This window comes from Danio aesculapii, chromosome 15 (genome assembly GCF_903798145.1).
Source record: "Danio aesculapii chromosome 15, fDanAes4.1, whole genome shotgun sequence".
In the NCBI taxonomy this organism is placed as follows: Eukaryota; Metazoa; Chordata; class Actinopteri; order Cypriniformes; family Danionidae; genus Danio; species Danio aesculapii.
The window spans coordinates 43999266-44020926 of NC_079449.1; the positions used below are offsets into that span (position 1 = coordinate 43999266).

At 35.3% G+C, this 21661-nt stretch overlaps 1 protein-coding gene across 2 annotated transcripts; it reads right to left on the bottom strand.

The window, feature by feature from the left end:
• Positions 1-1988: 1988 nt before the first annotated feature.
• taf15 (TAF15 RNA polymerase II, TATA box binding protein (TBP)-associated factor) lies at positions 1989-20831 on the bottom strand. Of its 2 annotated transcripts, none has more exons than XM_056473892.1 (16): positions 20706-20831; positions 20195-20228; positions 17893-17935; positions 17780-17795; positions 16555-16660; positions 15302-15435; positions 11840-11969; positions 9217-9251; positions 8648-8677; positions 5733-5842; positions 4705-4834; positions 4521-4628; positions 3682-3778; positions 3506-3603; positions 3203-3323; positions 1989-2486 (listed from the first exon to the last, which is right to left on the bottom strand). In XM_056473892.1, the coding sequence occupies exons 1-16, from the start codon at positions 20713-20715 to the stop codon at positions 2447-2449; spliced, it is 1242 nt and encodes a 413-aa protein (XP_056329867.1). In that variant the 5' UTR covers positions 20716-20831; the 3' UTR covers positions 1989-2446. The 2 variants fall into 2 exon arrangements, with proteins under 2 accessions (XP_056329867.1, XP_056329866.1); XM_056473891.1 differs by having other exon boundaries at positions 17723-17795.
• Between the last annotated feature and the right edge of the window lie 830 nt (positions 20832-21661).

Here is a 21661-nt window from a genome sequence, read left to right on the forward strand (position 1 = left end):
GTTCTGTGGGCGCAAATGCCTTGTTGATGCTAGAGGTCAGAGGAGAATGGCCAGACTGGTTCCAGCTGATAGAAAGGCAATAGTAACTCAAATAAGCACTCGATACAACCGAGGTCTGCAGAAGAGCATCTCTGAACACACAACACATCCAACCTTGAGGCGGGTGCCACTCCTGTCAGCTAAGAACAGGAAACTGAGGCTACAATTCACACAGGCTCACCAAAACTGGACAATAGAAGATTGGAGAAACGTTGCCTGGTCTGATGAGTCTCCATTTCTGCTGCCACATTCGGACGATCGGGTCAAAATTTGGCATCAACAACATGAAAGCATGGATCCATCCTGCCTTGTCAATGGTTCAGGCTGGTGGTGGTGCAATGATGTGGGGGACATTTTCTTGGCACACTTTGGGCCCATTAGTACCAATTGAGCATCAAGGAGGCCAGTCACCAGATCTCAATGCAATAGAGCACCTTTGGGATGTGGTGGAACGAGAGATTCACATAATGGATGTGCAGCCAACAAATCTGCAGCAACTGCATGATGCTATCATGTCAATATGGAGCAAAATCTCTGAGGAATATTTCCAGTACCTTGTTGAATCTCTGCCACGACGGATTAAGACAGTTCTAAAGGCAAAAGTACCTACTAAGTGGCCAGTGAGTATGTGCATATACATTAGTCAGTACTGAAGCCTGGAGCTTATCTAACAAAATAATGCATGCTAATAGTCAAATTAGCACACCCAAATTTACATATTAGGTAAAAAGGTGATAATTTTATTACAACAAAAAAAAAACCTGTATAGAACTACCAAAATTTAGTTGTTTGTAATTTTCTTCCAATATTTTGCTTTATTTTAATTATCTTTCTATTTTTAAAGATGTTCGGTTACTAAAATATGATTAATAAATGTTTAATGAAGGAGTGTAACATTTCACTGGCATTACACACACACACACACACAAAAAAGTTGTTTTGCAGATTAATGTTGCCGTGTACTGTACAAGCAGGTTTTTAAACCAAGTTCCTGGAGGACCACCAGCACTGCGTGTTTTAGATGACTACTTTGCCCATCACACCCATTTCAGTCTTTGCTAATGATCAGGGTTCATGCACCTTTTACTACATAAATTCCATGATTTTTCCAGGACTTTCATATCAACTTTCGAAATCTAGGGTATCATGTAATGTCTACATATACCTGATAAATCATAAGAAAAGCAATGAACATTTAAATGACAACATATAAAACACGCAGCAATCTCAGTTTCAATTTATTTTTATATCTATTTTATATCTTTTGGCCAAGGGAGAAGGAAAAAAAAATTAATAAAACAGCAACACGTAAAAACATTTAACCTCCTTTCCAGTAAACAGAAATTTGTCAATCTAATTTTAGATTATGTTAATAGTATATTAAACTAGTAATCGTGGGTAACACTACTGCTATTGTAAAACCATGATCACACTGCACTTTTCTCTCTACAGACTTCTATTTATAAGCATGCGAATGCGGCAGACCAGAAATGAAAGCATGTGCGACAAATTTTGCATTTCACTGCATTCAAAAGTTCAAGCTTGGTGAATTCTTACCTGCCAAATCACATCAGTTAGACCAATAGAAGATAACTTAATAGGAAACTTAAAATATGGAGCAACTGCTCACTTTTATTAATGTCTGATCATATAGTTTAAACCCACTCCTTTTCACAGCGCCGTTTGTTTGACCGCTACTTAAAGTCGCTTTGGACAAAAATCTCTGCCAAATGACTAATGTAAATGTAATTTCAATGACTTTTAAAAACCTTGTGTTTTTTTTTGTTTTTCCAAAACTTGTCAAAATTTCATGACTTTTCCATGACTGTATGAACCCTGGCTGATGATCCGACATCAAAATGTGCAGAGCCAGTGTTCCTCTAGTAACGTTTTTAGGCACTGCTATAAAGCATGGCTTTAAAATCAGTACAAGACGGAAACTAGCACACTAAGATCAAAAGGGTGTTTAATATTTTTTGCAAAAGGGGAAAAAAACAAAAAGAAACAAGTAAAACAGTTTGTGTTGATTGATTTTTACAAAATCATAAGCATTTCACAAATCCATCACACACACTAAACGCCGGATTGAACAGTTAGGAAATTAAAAAGTAACAAAAATAACATCTGGCCCAATTTCCCCATCATACAAGAGCAAAATCATCCTTTAAAGCTGATCTGTCACCAGGTTTTGGAAACTCCTTATAGGACTGAAGATTTTCAAAGCTGCAGCTCAGACCATCATCATCCTCCTCACAGTAGATTGAACATGTATGGGAAAAACGGCTCCGTTCAGACAGTATATGCAGGACACTCATGCAACAGAAAGGTATGCGGACACAAACCTCTCCCCGAACCCCCTGTACCCCCACCCCGCAATAAAGGTCTGGAATGGCATCAAAACAGGTCTTCAGTATGGCCGGCCGCGTCTCTCCTCTCTGTGGTCTCCCCTTAAACAAGCAGGACACAAGAGTCAGCCAAAAAAAAAAAAAAAAAAGCGACGTCAATGTGTTTAATGCACACTACTGTTGTCAAAAGTATCGAGTGCGGTACCAATTGGTGGAACAATACTGCGTATGCGGGATCTTAAAGCAAAAACCTAAATGAATACAAACTTCACAAGATGATTTTGGATCTAATTAATTTTACATTGAGATGGGTTTTTTTTATGAGCAAATCTGTATAAAAGATCCACAAAACAAAAGCACAGATGAAAACAGAATAAATGTATAAATAAACTATTAAAATTGGTTAAAGGTGGCAAAAGTTATGTTTTCTGTCCCCAAATTGTTTAAACTTACTTGAACAGGAGCAAGGAAAATCTCTCAGAAAGTCTTAAGTCTTATTTCTTTTATTTCGGCTAGAATAAAGGCAGTTTTTAATGGTTTTAAGCCATTTTAAGGTTATAATATTAAATATATTTTAATATTATTCGCCCCCTTAAGCAATATTAGTTTTGGATTGTCTCCAGAACAAACCACTGTTATACAATGACTTGCCTAATTACCCTAACTTTACCCTAATTAGGCCTTTGTGTTATTGAAACTAAACAGAAATGAGTGAAACAATATAAAAAATAAATTAAAAATAAATAAATAAATAAAAAAGGAAGCAGAGAGCTAATAATTCCGACCTCAAATATGGTGTGGCTGAAGCGTTTCATTACCTTCCACCCATTTTGTATCCTCCGCCTCCACGATCTCCTCCTCTAAATCCACCGCCTCTTCCTCCTCTGTAGCCACCACGGTCCCCGTGATCTCCTCCATATCCACCACGGCTGCCACGATCTGGGAAAAAAAAACAACTTACCCTCCATCCATGCTAAAACTACACCCGTTTTATCACAAATCAAAATGATCATCAGCTTCTATTTATTAAAATATTATGAAAGCAACATTTTATCCTTGAGGAAAATATTTGCTTGGGGTGGGGAAAAGCCTCAATTAGTCTGATGTTTCATTACACTTACCACTACCGCCGCCACCACCAAAACTGTCCCCTTCTGGTTTCGGTGTGCCACACCGGTTGCATTCATATCGTCTGGCGAAATTCATGTTGCCACAAGAACTGCAAGAGGGATCTGAGTAAATAAATCTGGACTATTATATGAGAGTATACTTATTGCTGAATGTCTAAAGTTCAAACCTGTTAGGACAAGGCCAGTCTCCGCCCCGGACATCAAATGATGGACCTCCACCAAAGCCGCCGCCACCACCACCACCACCACCTCTGCCTCGAAAACCTTTATAAAAAGACAAACTAATATTAAATTTCTAATTAACTCTATTCGACAGCTATAGTACTTTTTCTGTGTATGAATACAGTTAATATTCTTTTTTTACAATTAGGCCTGTCACAATAACAAGATACTTGAGAACCTCACATTTTTGCCATCGCAATATCTAATTTACAAATAACATTAAAGCTATTTTACAACGACACTGACATTCCAGCTCACTTGTGTCAAAGTTTATAAGTGTGCATTTACTCAGAGGACATTTAAATCGTGTGTTTGTGTGCGTGCATATCTATACATATGCATACATATAAAATAAATAGGACATTTACTTTAATATCAAATTATAGAATCTAAATAACCTTAAGAATGAGATGCATGCTAAACCATTTACGGCTATTTGCATTATGCTGTTATACAATTATTATATAATCGATGGCTTAATAATAATCTGCCTCATTGCAACAATTTCTGTGACCACCCATCGCACAACAAAACTTAGTGACAGGCTTATTTGCGATGTAATATGTAATATATAATAACTTATGGGAGGCATGCACATTGACCGTAAACAAGTAGGTGATTTGATACAGCGTAGGAGCTGCGGAGACTTCTCAAATATCAGAAATCTAAATTTGTATTAAAAAGAATAGGTTTTTTTTCTGTTGTTAAAACTGCTCGCTGGTTAAAAATGACCCTGTCAACAGAAGGGTTAAAAAAAAAGCAAAGGTCAGATTTGCAAACATACCACCACGACCCCCTCGGCCGCCGCCTCCACTTCCTCCTCCTCTCTGGGTAAACTCAGCCCTTCTGGTGGCAAATGACACCTTGATGGGTCTACCATTAAACTCTTTCCCTACATCCCCAAGAAACATAACAAAATTAATGAATGCTATTAAAGTGGGAAAGGTCTACATGGTTATTTTTCGTACCATCAAACCAATCAATGGCTGCTTTGGCCGAGGGTGGGTCATCAAACGAGACCGTGGCTTCACCCTTCAGGCGTCCGGTGGCTTTATCAGAGTACAGATTGATCATAGGTTTGCCAGTCTTCTTGTTGACCTGTTTAAGAGATTATTTATTGCCACATTAACAGCTTATACCTAGATCAATATATACAAAAACATTACACAACTTTATATTTCAATAAATGATGATACACACAGAAATATGTAAATTAAAGTTTCACAAAAACTGAATTTAAATGTGATTGATTTAATATTTTATAAATAACTTCATTCATCCTGGTGCCATCTTTATAAAAACATCCAAAGGGTTTTCATCATAAAAATCTTGTTTAATGGTACTTCAAACATTCACATTCTATAAAAATGCAGTTTTCTTGATTTTTTTAAAACTTATGTTAATGCAAAGAGGTACACATTGCAAAATGGAGAGAGAAAAAAATAAGAGGAGATTTAAAAAATAAATAAAAGGTCAGTACATAAATCGTAGGTCTCAAACTCAATTCCTGGTGGACCACAGCTCTGCAGTTTCGCTCCAATCCCATCAATCACAGCTGATCCAACTACTAGGTGTTCAAAAGAGTCACGAACATCATTATTTGGATCAGCTGCGTTTGATTTTAGGTTGGAGCAAAACTGTGCAGAGTTGCGGCCCTCCAGGATGAGTCAAGCCCTTTGACAAAAACAAAAAAATTATATATACACATGCATAACAGTAGAAAGCATATTATTATTGTAAATAAATAAATAAATAAATAAATAAATGCAAATAATATAGATACAAAACACTGACCCAACAAACCCAATCAGTGGTAGGGAATGACACCAGTGATCGTACTACTGGCAGTAAAACACTACTACCACCACCACCACCACTACTACTACTGCATGCGTTTTATAAAAGGTTTATGAAAAGAGCAGCTTGACAGACTGTTTATTAAAATTATGTAGCACTACCTGGTGTAAATTAAAGTTTTCTGGATGAGTGAACTTGCCTTTATGATCCCGATTTGTTTGAAATAGTCGCCCACTTCCTGAGCATTGACATCCTCCCCAAGACCCTGGACAAAGATGGTATTATTGTCCGAGTTATCCTGATCGCCATCTACAAATAGGAGAACAAATACAAATTCAAGTCATGATTTCTGAAATGAGGATCAAATACTAGGCATATTAATATTTATATAGCACATTGAATTACCAATGTGTATGAAAAGTGCTTTACATAAGAAAAAGATACAAAACAAAAAATTAAAAAAAGGATAAAAAACATTAAAACAACGTTTTAAAGGACAGACAGTGAGATCTGTCAGACGTAGCAGTGCTCATTCTGTAAAGGCACAGCTAAACAGATGTGTTTAAAGCCTACTAGGGCTGCACAATATTGGAAAACTGACATTGCAATATTTTCACTTACTGTGATCAATATTGCGATAATACAATTTCAAAAGATGATTTTAATACTCGCTTTGTAAAGAATTCATAATTTTAGATTCATTAGGACTTCATAGGTGACCATATGTGCATAACACAACTTAAATGACAAGCAAAGCTAACAATAACAGAGCAAATACACTAATTAAACAGTGATTTGGGACTTTTCAGAAGAAAAAAAAAAAAAAAAAAGATTCAATTATCACTATAGTAGAATAACACTGTCCTTTTCATTGATAATTATATAAAATGTACAATAAATATTTAAATATAAAAAAGGTACAAATGTTTGATTGTGCACAAATGCATTAAATTAGCTTGAGATGCTAAAGTCACAGGCTCTAAAAACAAATGCAAATCAACTCACTCCCAAGGTTAAAATCTGAAATGCCACCATGTTGTGAACTAATGTCTGGTTACTTATAAATCCCAACTTGCCATGGCAGATCCTGCAATGTGACTATTGCACACTCGGATATTGCAAAGTTATCAAATAGGGATGCAACAATAAACCAATTTCACTATTAACCACGCTTTAATTAGTCACAGTTAAATAATCGTAAAGGCTTCTTAACACCACGATTCCGCACAGAACAAAACTGCTGCAACAAAGTTACGCCAACTGTGTGCTAGTTTAAATGTTCTGTGCTTGTACACAGTGGCTGTACACACTGAATTAAAGGCTGATTTTAACTACAGCTGAAAATATTAACAAAGGCCGTTCACATATCCTGTCTTTCACACACGCAAGTTCGTTATTTCCAATAATGTGGGTTGCATGAGTATATTGGCAGCAACACAACACGTTCACGCTTTCTGGGTGCACCTAGTTGAATGCCGTAGGTCACGTGAAAAAGAACTGACTGATCAGCTTCATACCATGTATGAAATAAACATTCCCTATTCAAGAGAAAGGGGAGAAGAAAAAAAAAAATCCTTGAAAATACCAAACTATTTTGTAATATAGCCGATCAAAAGTGCCTTTCAGACAGAAGTTCAGCTGCCTTTGACTACCTTTATTCTCTTTAAATGGAAAATACTTAGCTAATAAGTCGCTCAGATTTGCATTAGACAAATACAGTTTATTCATTGTTCTGTCAATTATTTTCAGTGTGAAAATACTGATGTTTAAATGACGACATTTCCCCCTTATTTTCGAGTCCAAATATAAATAGACTATTGTTTGTGGGGCTGCACGATTCTGGCTAAAATGAGAATCACTTAATTTTTGCTTAAGACAACGATTTTCTCACGATTCTGTAGATATAAAGGTTAATATGAGCAGGCTATTATTATTGTTAATTCTCAAACATATGGTAAAACGATAATATTAGACCTATGTGTAGTTTTACTGTTGGTAAAAATGACAAATTTTGTATAGACTTTGAATGGTGGACTTGACTTTAAATTTGTCCTGATTGTTAATTCACAGTAAAGTGATGACATTAGAATTATGAATGATTATATTCTGATGTTGAATTATTGTGTTTGAGACATGCTTGCAATCTGTCATTGACAACATTAGACCATTTTTTTCACTGCAAAATGAGACATTTGTCATTCTCAGATTGCCTCTTGCATTACGTAGGCTATAGTAGTTATAATGATACGGTCACACGTAATGCACAACACAGTGTTCACTATGAAGGCAAAAAAATATATATATTTAAATGCTTGTCAATCATAACTTTACAATGCGATATCATGTAAATGAGGTGCATGGTTTTGGTTTCACTTTCACTCGCGACTCATGTCATGGCTGCAGTCACTGAGAGTTTAAAAAAAAAAAAAAAAAAAAAGTTCATGCAAATCATACTTCCCATGCGGCTCCCGAATGATTGCTCTCTGCAACAAACTGAACGTTACAACTTTATAACTTGTTATTCACAGCCTATGCAGCTTCAGTCCACTAAAGTACATATTGATGGGCACGCACACATCCTCTTAGTAAACAAACAGTGCATCAGCTCACGTCTCATTTCACGGCCGCGAATACATTACATTATGACAGAAGTTCCATATTTTGGGTGAATTATACCTTATAAAAACAGTATGTGACACTTAACATCTGGAGAGGTCCACGTAGCAACATTTAATAAACAGTGTAAAGACTTGGGCAACAGCCTTTATGCTTCTAAACATGAAAATATAATTGGCTGAATCGTAGAGATGCTGATTTAAGATAGTGTGCGTGCATGTGCGTGTGTGTGTGTGTGTGTGGGGGGGGTCGAATCGAGATCATGATCTTTTTTCAATGAATCGTGTAGCCCTAATGGTTTGTATTATTTTTTGCTGTACTAATTGGTTACAGAGCAGCAGTAAATAAAAACTTTTGAGTTTGTGATCTCCTAATTTTTTTTATTTTGAAATGAATAAACAATCATAATTATTCCTCAGACTATAATCATACAACCAAAACGCTATAATCGTTGCATCCCTACTATCAAATACTCTAATGAAGTCCCTCAATGCTTACCGTCATCCTTTTGGCCGTAGTCTTTGGGTCCTAAAAAGAACAAGACATGAAAGGAAAAAAAACAACGTAAGAACTTGAGAAAGAAACATTACAAAGTCATGAGCCCCTAATTACTAAAGTCTATGAATAATAAATAAAGCTGTTTTGCTATGCAGACACAACCTTTTTTCTATTAAAATGAAACATTTAGCTATTTCACCAGAGCGTCCAAAAATGCTGCAGCATTTCCAGCACCTCTGTACACCAACACAAACTGAGAGTCTATCAAAATAATAAATCCAAGTATTGATCTAATGTCATGTTTCTTCTTCCCCATGTGCAGCTGGCATCCCGAACACTGGCATCTAAAGCTACATTTCCTCATGCAACAGCACCTTTTTCATTAAAAGAGCAGTTTAGCTCACAAAAGCACTACCAGAGAGAACAGTAATAAAAACAATAAGGTGATGTTCCTTTGGGTTGACATAAAAAGTAAAGAAATGGTGGCTCAAGAGTTCATTTGTTCAGCTAAATCTTTCTGTATTTACTTCCTTTCCCCCACTGAGACAGTTCTGATGCTCGTCACTTACCACCGTAATTTTTGTAGCCACCACGGTCACCACCACTGCAGAGGAAAAAATTGAAGATATGATGGCTTTCCTTTGTTGAAACCTGGGAGAGCAATGCTCCCCTCTTTATCAGTATTCCTGCCATGGTTTACTACAGAGGAGAAATCAGCTCCCATTGACAGCTGGGTTAAAGATGACTGGCCCAATGTGCATGAATCATTTCAGATTGAAACCGATAGTCAAATTAGAATTTTGGGTTTAAGATTGAGATTGAGTGTGCACTCTGAATTGAGACCGATGCAACTAAAACCAGAGAAGAGCAATGGAGAACAACCTCCCTGCTCCCTCTTTAGATTAGCATCAATTGAAGCTAACTGTTGACGCACTCGTGTAGACGAGCGCACCCTTTCCTTCCATAATGAGTGAGGTCCATTATGAGGTCCAACTTTAATTTCACTCACTTTGACACCTGTAGTATAAAATGTAGACCAGTTAACACAAAAAAGAAACAACACTGTACAGACACCGATTCATGTGGAGTGACTGAGAATTGCTCCTTGTAGCTTAGCTTTCCAAATGTGAACACTCCCAAAGAGAAGCGGGAAGAACAATGATTGAGAAAAACGTCCAGAAGAAATGAGCTTTAAAAAGAATGCATCCAGGTAAAACACAACATCTGTTGGATGACATGTTGTAGCACTGATTTTAGATCAGGATTTAAATCATGGTATTACAACCACTAAATTTAGCTCTGAGAAACGCATATAAATGAGCAAAGGCTCTCCTAAAGTGAAGTCAAAGACTGAAGGGATCTCACTGACTAATGCACATAAAACCATGAGGGCAAATGTCCATAATGTGACAGATCTCATTTTCATTAGTGCATTTTGAGCTGGAACTAGGGCTGCACAATATATCGTTTCAGCATCGATTTCGCAATGTGCACAACAGTACAGCGCCGGATATGCAATTTTGAGCGTGAATTCTAGTTGACCTAGAGTCTGTTCTTCGTACTTGGATTACTAAATTAGCTGGATTAGGTTATTGATGATTTGACACGATCCAGAATTGTTTGTTTCGTTCTTTAAAACTCATCCAAGAGTTGTCACAGCCACGGGTCTAGTAGCTCAAACCTGCTTGGAAGCAGCAGTTTATTTCATATAAACAGGAATAGGATTGGGTCTCATCAAGCAAAGGTAATACTGAATGTACCAAATGCTGATGATATTTTTCTTAACATTAATACGGACTTTTCAGATACAAACGTGTACGGTTTTAAGGTACTGACCCACCTTTAGTACAATGTGTACAATAGACATGACAAATATTCTCGTTTTTTTAGGGAAAGGAATCATTTACGCAGTCATGCACACGTTTAGACAGCTAATATGGCGGTGATTAGATGCGTCGCAAAAAAAAATTCAGACACCATTACCAATTTTTTTGGAGAAACTTGAATTGCGCATCATATTTAACAAACCGTTTACTATGAATGTTAATGTAATTGCTCACATGGATAATTGAATATTAATCAGATGATGTCATTACACTGCTGTTCCGTCAGCCAATCAGTTGCACTGATGATCATGATTTCAAGGATGGATAGATCGGTCATTCACAATACACGCAGCGATCTCAGACCAGTTCATCCAGACATTTTAATCTGACTCACGAACTTGATTGAAGAGCCAAATTAGCCAGAGATCAGTTATCAAGATTAACGGATCCAGGATCTGTCAAATCACCTTGGATCATTTAAGCGAGGTATGAAGAACGGACCCCAGGAGCAACAGAATTGTTTAAAACTATTTTTGTCTTGTTTCTAGTCCAAATATCAAAAACAATTTTTACTACATTTAAGAATCTTTAGATATTTGGACTAGAAACGAACTACAAAAAGGATTTTTTGCATTGTGATTCAATTTCTGTACCTGAATACTGTCAGTCTCACCAGAAACCCCTCAAATAGTGGTATTATCTTGGGAAACTATTCATAAATCGCAATGTCACCGAGAGGAAAAAAAAAAAAAAAAAAAAATTCAATAAAAATAATCGCAATTTCAGATTTCTCCAATATCGTGCAGTCCTAGCTGTATTACGTCCCATTTATAGGGAGAGAGAGAGTTTTAAATTTTATTGCCATTTCAGCTTCTATGGCTGTGTCATGGCAAAAAATAAAAATAGATCAATATTACCACGTTTTATAAATACCAATTTTCTATAATTATAAAAATATTCTAACAACTAAAAGTAATCAACAGCAATAAATAATACACAAGGTAAAATACATAAATATCGATAATACATAAGATAAAAATCTAAAAGGTTTCCTTTGGATTAAAAAAAAATTAATTGTAAAATTTTAGATGGATTCGTCCCATTTATAAATGTAATGCAATTTAATACACAATAAAATAGTCCCCATTAGGAGAGAAGGGAGCTACTGTAAAACAACAAGCCTAAAATTCAATTGGGTTGAGTGTCACTTCACAGAAACAGATGGGGCTCTATAAAGAGTATAACCTTTCAAAAGCTAATACATTACCTTCGGTTAAAATCATAGCTTTAACGCCTTCAAGCCTATGCACTTTATTTTGCTTGTTCATTAGTGTGATATAATACCTTCAAGGGTGGGCAGACTTACCCCATACCGGAGGGTGGGCCTCCGCGGCCACCTCTGTCATAGCCTCCGCGGTCATAACCTCCACGCCCTCGGCCCCTGTAACCCTCAGACCGGTCAGAGCCTCCATCATCTCCAAATCTGCGACTTTCCCCTGAAGATTTAAGAAATTAGTTTAATAACATAAAAAAAAAAATGGTGTGAATGGTCTTGAAGAATGGGATGATTTATGTGTCCATTTGTAAAAGTTGCACACTCAACAGCATAGTATCTGAATGTAGTGTCATCCCAATTGGAATACTAACATTTTTCTTACTAACCAGAAAAGCAAACTGTTTCCCACATGACATTTAATAGTTGCCAAATTCACGAAATGACCAAATGAACTACCACATAGTGGCTGCATAAATCAATTATGCGGATGTATTTTGCTTTATTCAAAATAGGGATGCTCAAAATAACAGATTAACCGTTATTAGAAATGGTGCGTTTGTAACCGATTAATGGTATCAGTTAAACGATTTTAATTTTTTTCAGTTAATACTATTTTACATATTTTAATATATTTACAGCGAACACGCTTTTTGCGTTGAGCAGGGCATTTTTGAATGGTTTACTAAAGGCCGAGAGTGTTTGCGCGCTGCTTAAGCACGCCTCACGTTATGCTGTTGTGTGCTCACGGTTGAAATTAGACTCAAGCCTGAGTGGAAAAACGCGTTAAGTCAGTTGCGTCTTTTTCATTCTTCAACCAAATGAAAGCACTGCAGGGTTTCTGTTGATGTGCCTGCAGTGTTTATGTTGTCAGGATGACAGATAACTTTTAATGATGGAGGAGAGACTTGTGGTCACAGTTTCAAGTTATCCAGAGCTGTATTACTTTACAAACCATGAATGTCACAATGTTATTATATATTACAATTATAACATGGACCACAACACTCGCGCACAATAGACCAGCTTATTCAGTCGTTTCCTATAGTGACAAAAAAAATAAAAAATAAAATTTCACTAAGCTAAGATCACTAAGCTTTTTTTTTTTGTTTTTTTTCTTGTCAACATAAGGCAGCGCAGTGCGCCTCACATTTTTGGAACAGAAAAGCGGGATCGGCCCCTGAGGTGCAACAAATATTTGTTAACTTCTGGGATGGTAACGCGCTGATGGCCTCTGTGCTGCCTGAAGCCGCGTTTTAAACTCAACAAACAGGCTATTGACGATTTGGTGTCCAACCAACAAACCAGCCCCTTTTCCATTTGGAAAATTTGTTATTTATAGTTCTTATATAATCAAATAATATAAGTTTTTAAAATATCCTACATAATTTATGAATCAAACAAATCCAATGATTTTCTTGAATTTTTCATAACAATAACTCCGGACCAAACTGAGGCTTTGATAGCTTATAAAAACATGTATGCAAATTTATGCAATATCATATGTAAACAACTAAACTGTTATTTGCTATAGCAGCCTATACTTTACAAAAAGTCAACAAACGAGCCCTAAGGTTCAAACGCACTGACAGCGCACACACATGAACCGCGAGTGAGACGGAGGAAATAAGTCATTATGACAATTTAAACTAATGACTTCTATTAAAATGTTAAATGGGGTTGTGTGACATAACGAAGCATTAATTAAATGCATATTTTCAGTGGAGCGATTGATTTAATAGCCTGATATTTTTATTTGTCGGAAGAAAAAAAAAAAGTGTTTGTTTTGTAATCTAAATTTGTCATTTAAGTGAAATATCTAGGGCAGGCGTTATTTTATTATTTTTATTTAGTTTATCCTTTTTTTTCTATGCTGTCGGAAACACTGCAGGTGCATGAAGATGTTCTGTTACGTATGCTGTTCGCATGTTAAAGTAAATCAGTATTTTTAAATATTTAATGTGTCAAAATTGAAACATTGCTTCTTTTTTAATTAAATAATATTTAAATTCTGTTAACGGTATATATTCGATATATAATATAACGAGCTGCAGTTGTCAGTTGGTAAAATAAACCGAAATGAGAAATCCTTATCCAAAATAATCTAATGTCAGTGACTGATAGCTCTGCCCTCATCAGTAGCCAGACCCCTTCTGTTACACAAAAAGCTGTGGCCGTTGAGTGTGTGAAGCACTCAACATTACACACTTATTCTTAACGACTGAATAAATGCATCATCTGGGTATTTAAGCTGCGGTCACACTGGACTTTTCTCCCCATACACTTCCACTCATACGCACGCGAATGCGTCAGACCAAAAACACTATTTATTTAAAATCAACCAACCCTAATCAAACACACCTGAACAAAGCTGATCAAGGTCTTACTAGGTAAACTTGAAATATCCAGGCAGCTCTGTTGAGGCAAGTTAGAGCTAAACCCTGCATGGACACCGGCCCTCCAGGACCGAGATTGGTGACCCCTGAGTTACACCGCTACAAGTTACTATTACTAAGATCAGGCTGCCGCATTTCAGCTTTTTAAATTGTCTTAAGAATAACCTATTTGAATACTTTAAATAGTAGACAAGGCTATGCATTTTATGCTGATGTATGGTATTGTTAAATAGAGTTTAAGTGTTACAATAGCATTTTCATATGCAAATCCAAAAAATAAAAATAAATTCAAAAGCAACTTGGTACAAACCAAACCAACTATTTTGTGAACAGTCCAACTCCTAGTTAGTAGTAAACTACATACAACATAGGGCTGGGTGATAAAATCTGGAACGATATTTATTGACCGAATACCATTGACCACCAATCTCGATTAAAACCAAAAATAATAATAAATAAAAATAATAAATTGGCATGTGGTTTCGGTATGAAGCACTATAGTTTTATTGAAATGTAGCTGCGGAAGCAATGCCAATAAGTTAAGGGCTTACGACTTGCAATGCGCATTTGGGAGCAACTTGCACATGTGGGGGGTTAATAGTCATCCAACTTCACAATTTTTAACGTTCAGTATATATTTGAATAACGATAGCTGGTTTCTTTGCTTGAAAGGTCAGATTTGATGATCATAATTTGTCTTGTTTACAGAGTTTGACGTTTACCATTTCATTATTATTAATATTCACACCTTACAGATGTTGATCTACCTTTAGTTGCACACTTTGTAACCTTTATCAAGTTAAAAAAATCTAACACGTTTATTTTATTATAAAGGAGATCCGATATTCTGTTTAAATATTTGTTTTTGACTCTTAAAACTATTTGCCTTTGTAATATTGAAAGACTAAAATAAAGTGGCAATTTTTTTTTTTTTGAATAATTCCTAAATAGACCGTAAAAAACCTTCAATAATCATTAATATCGAATGATATAAAACACGACATTGTGATATTTTTGCTATATTATCCAGCCCCATTACAACAAATATGCTTGACAAATGCTAGCAGTTTAAATTGATTACGGAAAAAAAAAAACAACAACAAATAAAAAATAATCTAACCTTATTTTAGACTCAAGTAGTAAAACGGCAAATAATTACCATCATTGCGTCTCCCGTAGCCACCTTGAGAGCCCCCATATGAGCCACTGGACTGCCCATACCCTGCTCCTCCACCACCACCACTAGACTGCTGTCCGTAAGAGCGCTGCTGGCCATAGGATTTATCCCCATAACTGTATTAAGACAGAACATAAGACTTCATAAAAGGCCTAAATAGTATGTTTTCATATCAGAGGTTAAAGCGATAGCTCAACCAAAAATGTATTCACACTCATGCGGCTCCAAATCTTTGTTTCTATATTCTGTTGAACAAAAAATATATTTTTAAGGACGCTGAAAAACTGTAACCACTGACTTCCAAAGTATTTGCATCTATGGAAGTCAATGGTTACAGGCTTTTAGCTTTCTTCAAAATATCTTTGTTTGTGTTGAACAGAAGAAAGTCACACAGCTTTGAAACAAATGACAACAGAATTTTCATTTCTGGACAACCTACCGCTTTAAGACCCTGCATTCCTGAGTTCAGTTAAATTAACTCTGGCATTACTGCACAAGTACAATAACCAATGTAACCAATTAAGCCATTGAAGTCTCCAAGCATTTGGCTGCTGTTGTGAATAGCACTGCAAACACGATGTGAATATTCTTAAAAAGCGTGCAAAGTTAAATTGACCATTTTCAAGAGCCCACAATATCCTGCATGTTCATCACCACAATATAATAGAGTTGTCACAGTACTGGAATTCAGTACTAATTAATACTGAAGATAAAAACATCCATTTCCCACTTTCTGAAACAGCACCGATTTGCCGTTGTGTTCACATGCTCAAAAGGACTGCGATAGGCCACAAAAGTCATCAGTTCACCAAACTCACCACTGTTTACTGAGTGTAAGCATAGATACAGGGACACTGGAGCATTTCAAAGTCATGTCGATCAGCTGGTTTGTCTATAAGCGGACATTCGAGCGATCCACTGATGAATCATAGCTTTAAAACGCTCCAGTTCAATCACTGTCATTTCTGTTGAGCATGTGAACCCAATGGCAAATCAGCACCATTTAAGAATGTGTTTAAATGTTCGTGGGAAATTGTTTTTATAATTTCAGTATTAATTGGTAGCAAATTCCAGTATCATGACAAGCCTATAATATATAATAATTTCAACATGTCTAGATGTGAATACTATTTTGTTATTGCAATAATTAAACACACTTGTACAAACAATCCCGCTTCATCAACCACTGAGATTTAAGTAGCATGTGAGGTTAAACATCAAGTCAGATCTCATACCCAGACGAGGATTCAGAACCCTGTTGTCCATAACTGTCAGAGCCTTGCTGCTGTTGGCCATAACCACCAGAGGAATAGCCCTGCGATGACTGACCATAACTGTCTCCTGTAGAGGATAAAGACAATTATACACACCACCCACCCTCAAGTGACAGAACTAGGGCTGCACAATATATCGCTTCGGCATCAGTATTACAATGTGATCATACACAATAATGACGGGCAGGATTTGAAATGCTGAATCTGTATTATAATGCATCATTTGCATGTTTTTGAGGCCTGTGACTCTATGAAGACTTTAAAAGCTTTCAGGCATGCGTAATTATAGAAATTTAGTAGAATTATGTTTAGTTTTTTATAAATTACCTAAACACTGATGCACTCCACACTAGAATCACCACAAGCAAGCCAAGAATTAATTATTTGAGGCCTGTAACTTTGAGGAATTTAAAAGCATTCAGGCATAAGTAATTGTACCAATAGTAACTTTAATATTGATTTATTTTATTGAATTATTTTTTATTTATTCAGTAAGTGTAGCTGAATATGGTAACAGAGTTTTCTTTAGTGCTTTTAAAGTTTTAATTTTAACTTGAAGCCTATGAATAATATTTTAGACTTATACAAGTTGGAAAAGATTTTCACTAGCCCTATCAAAAAATTATTATAACACATTTAATACAATAAAAACATAAGTCAGGTCAGTATCCTCAGCAGTGAATAAATGGACAACTTTTAAACAAATGTTACTGTAAGAAAAGCACTTGGGATTGTTGACTATGAATGTTAATGGCCAGATTGGGTAGCTATACATAAAGGGAAATTAAAACCTGTTACAAACGATTTAAGACATACAATGTTTCAGTTGATTTAAGGCCTTTAAGACATTTTAAAACATCACAGATACCCTATATTATACTTAAAAAACATTAAAACGCTGTTTGCTTAAATTGTAGCTCTCTTTATTGAATTCATCTATGCTTTTAATTAAATAATCTAATGCAGAATCATGCCAATCAGTCTAAAAATCATAAGTTCTTTGCATATAGAGACGTTAGTCATCTGGTGAAGTTATATTTAGATCACAATATACAAGTAACAGAATAAAATATTCGTGAGATTTTTCCAATATCATGCAGCCCTGAACAGACAATTACAGACTACCCACCACCAGACTGCCCATAACCACCATAGCTCTGTTCGGTGTAACTTCCGCTTCCATTACCCTGTCCATATCCCTGCTGGAGGGGTAAAAAAACAAAAACAAAAAAACATTAATTTACAAAATCTATAAAGATGCAGATTAACAAGTCTTTATATTATAAAAAAAAGCATTACCTGTCCACCTTGATAACCCTGCGATCCACCATATCCGCCATAGCTGTACAATTAAAGTGGAAGAAAATTACACATCCTGTAATACACTACAACCAAGTAAAGATGACTTTCGCACCTTCTTAATTAAAATGTATTCACTATTTGCTCACCCTGAAGTGGTTTTAAACCTTTAGGAGTTTCTTCTTTTTAACACAAAAGAAAATATTCTGAAGCAAACAAAAATTATTTTCCCTTCATAGTAAAAAAAAAAAAAAAAAAAAAAAAAAAAAAAAAATTATATATATATATATATATATATATATATATATATATATATATATATATATATATATATATATATATATATATATATATATATATATATATATATATACACACACATACACACACACACTATGGATACAGGTGTGCAGCTTTCTTCGAAAGATCTTCCTTTATGCTCAAAAGAAAGAAACTTAAAAGGGAAGTTAGAGTAAATGCAAATTTTCTTTTTTGTGTGAACTATTACTTTAATACAATTTCCGAAGGAAAAAAAAAAAAAAAAAAAAAAAGAAGTATTCTTTGAAAATTCCAAGATAGGAAAATCATTTTATCAGCCAATGATTATCAAAGTACAAAACTCTTTAGTCAAATAGCGTTAATGTTGTTTTGAAGTTAGGCTTGCATGCGATTGCTGACCAAATATTCAAAGTGTGGTAAACAATACATGAACCGTGTCGCAACAATACATATAGGCATGGGACGATAAGGCATGGGTTTCAAGGTTTACCGAGGTTTAGAAAAGTCAAGGTTTTTAAAAAAAAAAAAAAAAAAAACCACAAACAATTCTGTTAAACCATTCCCAAGGTATATGTAAAGGTTTTTCTTCATGTGTTGTAAAGAAATCTGTCTTTAAAACTAATAAAGACAGCAGAAGTTGATGATTTATTTAAATCATCCTGACATGTTTACTGCTCCTAAATATTATAAAATGTTTCGGAAAATTAAATATGTTCAATGGGGGAAAAAAATACATATATTTTTTTTACTAAGACATTTAAAAAGAACTTATTTTAGAGCAGTCATCACAATACCATGAAACAGTGATGTTTTTATGCAAGGTTATCATACCATCAGTATCTTATACCGGCCCAAGCCTAAACATCATTAAAATAAATCTGGATTACATTTTAAAATTCTGTTTGACTTTTATTGAATGCCCAAGTATGAATGTGCAAATATAAACCAACTTTACCTCAGTAACTTTAGAAACCGACAAGCCTTTATTTATACTTGCTGCTTGTTTAAAACTACTTTTTAAATTAAAACAATTCTTAGGTTTTTCTTTCAGATAACTTAATTATGTTCAATCCACTTAATGCGTAAAAATTTGAGGAACAAAGCATTTTCTTGCAGCAACATATGTATATCCAGGGTTTCTGCAGGTTTCCCCAAGTTAAATTTAAGACTATTATGAATGAAATTTTAGGCTCATACAGGGCTAATTGCAAAGGAGTTTTTTTTAAATGGCCCAGATGAAATATACTTTTATTTGCCCTTAAAAAAAACAACAACAACTTATTACATGAAGTTTATATTCACACATTCAGACTTTCTCCTTAATATTATAGTATTAACTGCTAATTCTAAATAGGGAAATCATATTAGCAGCCAATGACTTTTAAAGTGCAGCATTGTTTACAATCTATTAAACAATGCTAATGTTATGTACAAGTCACACTTACATGTAATTTTACCAAATATTCAAGGTACCATGGTAGTAAAAAAAAGCGAGCATGTCAAGTTGTCACTGAATGAATGTGCGAAAAAAAAACATTTAAAAATTAGATTCAAGTAATAATACAATAATTTTATAAAATTTTAATGAGATATTTCTTAGGAAAATATTTTAAATGGTGTTAAAACAAGCAAACTGTAGTTGTAAATTGTTTTTCAACAAAAAAAGACAAAAGTTTTAACTTTAATAAAAACTATTGTAAACTAAATGCAACAGTCTGTCCAGTCCATTGTCCTCAGCAGTAAATACATGGAGAACTTCTAAACAAATGTTATTGTAAGGAAAATTATTAAACCATTATGGTAAACAGTGTTAAAACGACATTTTTAAATAAAAAGTTACTGAGATGGATTGTTGGTCATTGCGTGCGTGTCGACCAGCTTGTGTAGCATTACCAATGGAAAATTATGACCCGTTAAAAACAAGATTTAAGACCTACAATACGATATTTCATTCAAATTTCAGACTTTTTAAATGCCTAAAATTCTGTTTTTGCGTTAAGACCCAGCAGATATCTTCACTTACCTTTGTTGAGAGCCAGGGTGCCCGTAGCCTGAATCTAAAAACAATAACATAATAAATAAATAAACAAAAAATAAGATCAAATATGAGTAAAAAAAAAGCCGTGGCCACTTTTCATATATGGCAAATGAGTTTATATAAAACATCCATTCATTGCTTTTAATAGTCATTAGCTAAATGCTAACGTTACGCTAACAATTTCACCACGCCACACGGCGAGCATAACGGCTAAAGTTAAACGAGCATACCGAATATTTAACTTTATACTGTCCCATTAGCCTCCCTTTTAATTAAACTATACAGATCTACATAAAACAAATAACATATATTTGACTATATTAAGTAATATGTTTATGTCTTTAGACAAAGACAAATAAAAAGGCACCAACAGTTTAGCTGCTAATGCTAACCGCGAACAGGCAATTGTTCTCTTAAATGCTCACCAACTTGCACAGAAAACAAATACATAACTATTACTGCGCCATATGGGCTGCTTTGCGTTACATATTGTTACCTGAGGCCATCGTTCGGAGGGAAATAAAATGAAATGACCACCTATTCCAAAATAAAGAAATTAAAAACCCGGCACGAGCGAAACACGCACTGCAGCTCTTATGAACCTTGACCTGACACTGGATAGTATCGTCTACTTAGCGGGAATGCCTAGACAGAGTTCGTTCATTTAGCACTAGCAGCGAGCGAAATATAGCAGTGAAAATACATAAACAGTGTTTTATCCCACGTCTGACAACAGTTAGGTGCTAAAAACAAAGGTACAAAGTACATAAGATAAAATGTATTTTGATGAAAACCCCCGTCTCTTGAAAAGTGGTACAATCTTTGCGCCCTTTCTGCCGCGTGACTTGTGACGTCACTGTAAAATCGCGCCTACTTCGGTTTAATTATAATTTTTTTAAGTTCGTATAACTATTATTGCCGTGAAATACGTCCATTGTTTGAGGTAAACAATTGTATACACTTTTTTTTTTTTTTTACAATTGTGTACACTTGTTTCAGTGATTACTTACAGATATGACACACATGATTACTTGGTGACATGGTGGCTCAGTGGTTAGCACTGTGGCCTCACAGCAAGAATGTCACTGGTTCGAGTTTCGGCTGGGTCAGTTGTCATTTTTGTGTGGAGTTTGCATGTTCTCCCCGTGTTGGCGTGGGTATCATCTGGGTGCTCCGGTTTCCCCCACAGTCTAAACACATGTGCCATAAGGCAATTGGGTAAGCTAAATTGTCAGTAGTGTTTGTGTGTGAATGAGTGTGTATGAGTGTTTCCTAGTACTGGGTTGCGGCTGGAAGGGCATCCGCTCCGCAGTGTAACACATGCTAGATAAGTTGGCAGTTCATTCTGTTGTGGCGACTCCTAAAGAATAAAGGTACTTAGCCGAAGGAAAATGAACGAATGAATGAGTAACTGCATAGTTTGCCAAATCCTTGTTGTCGTCTATTAAAAGT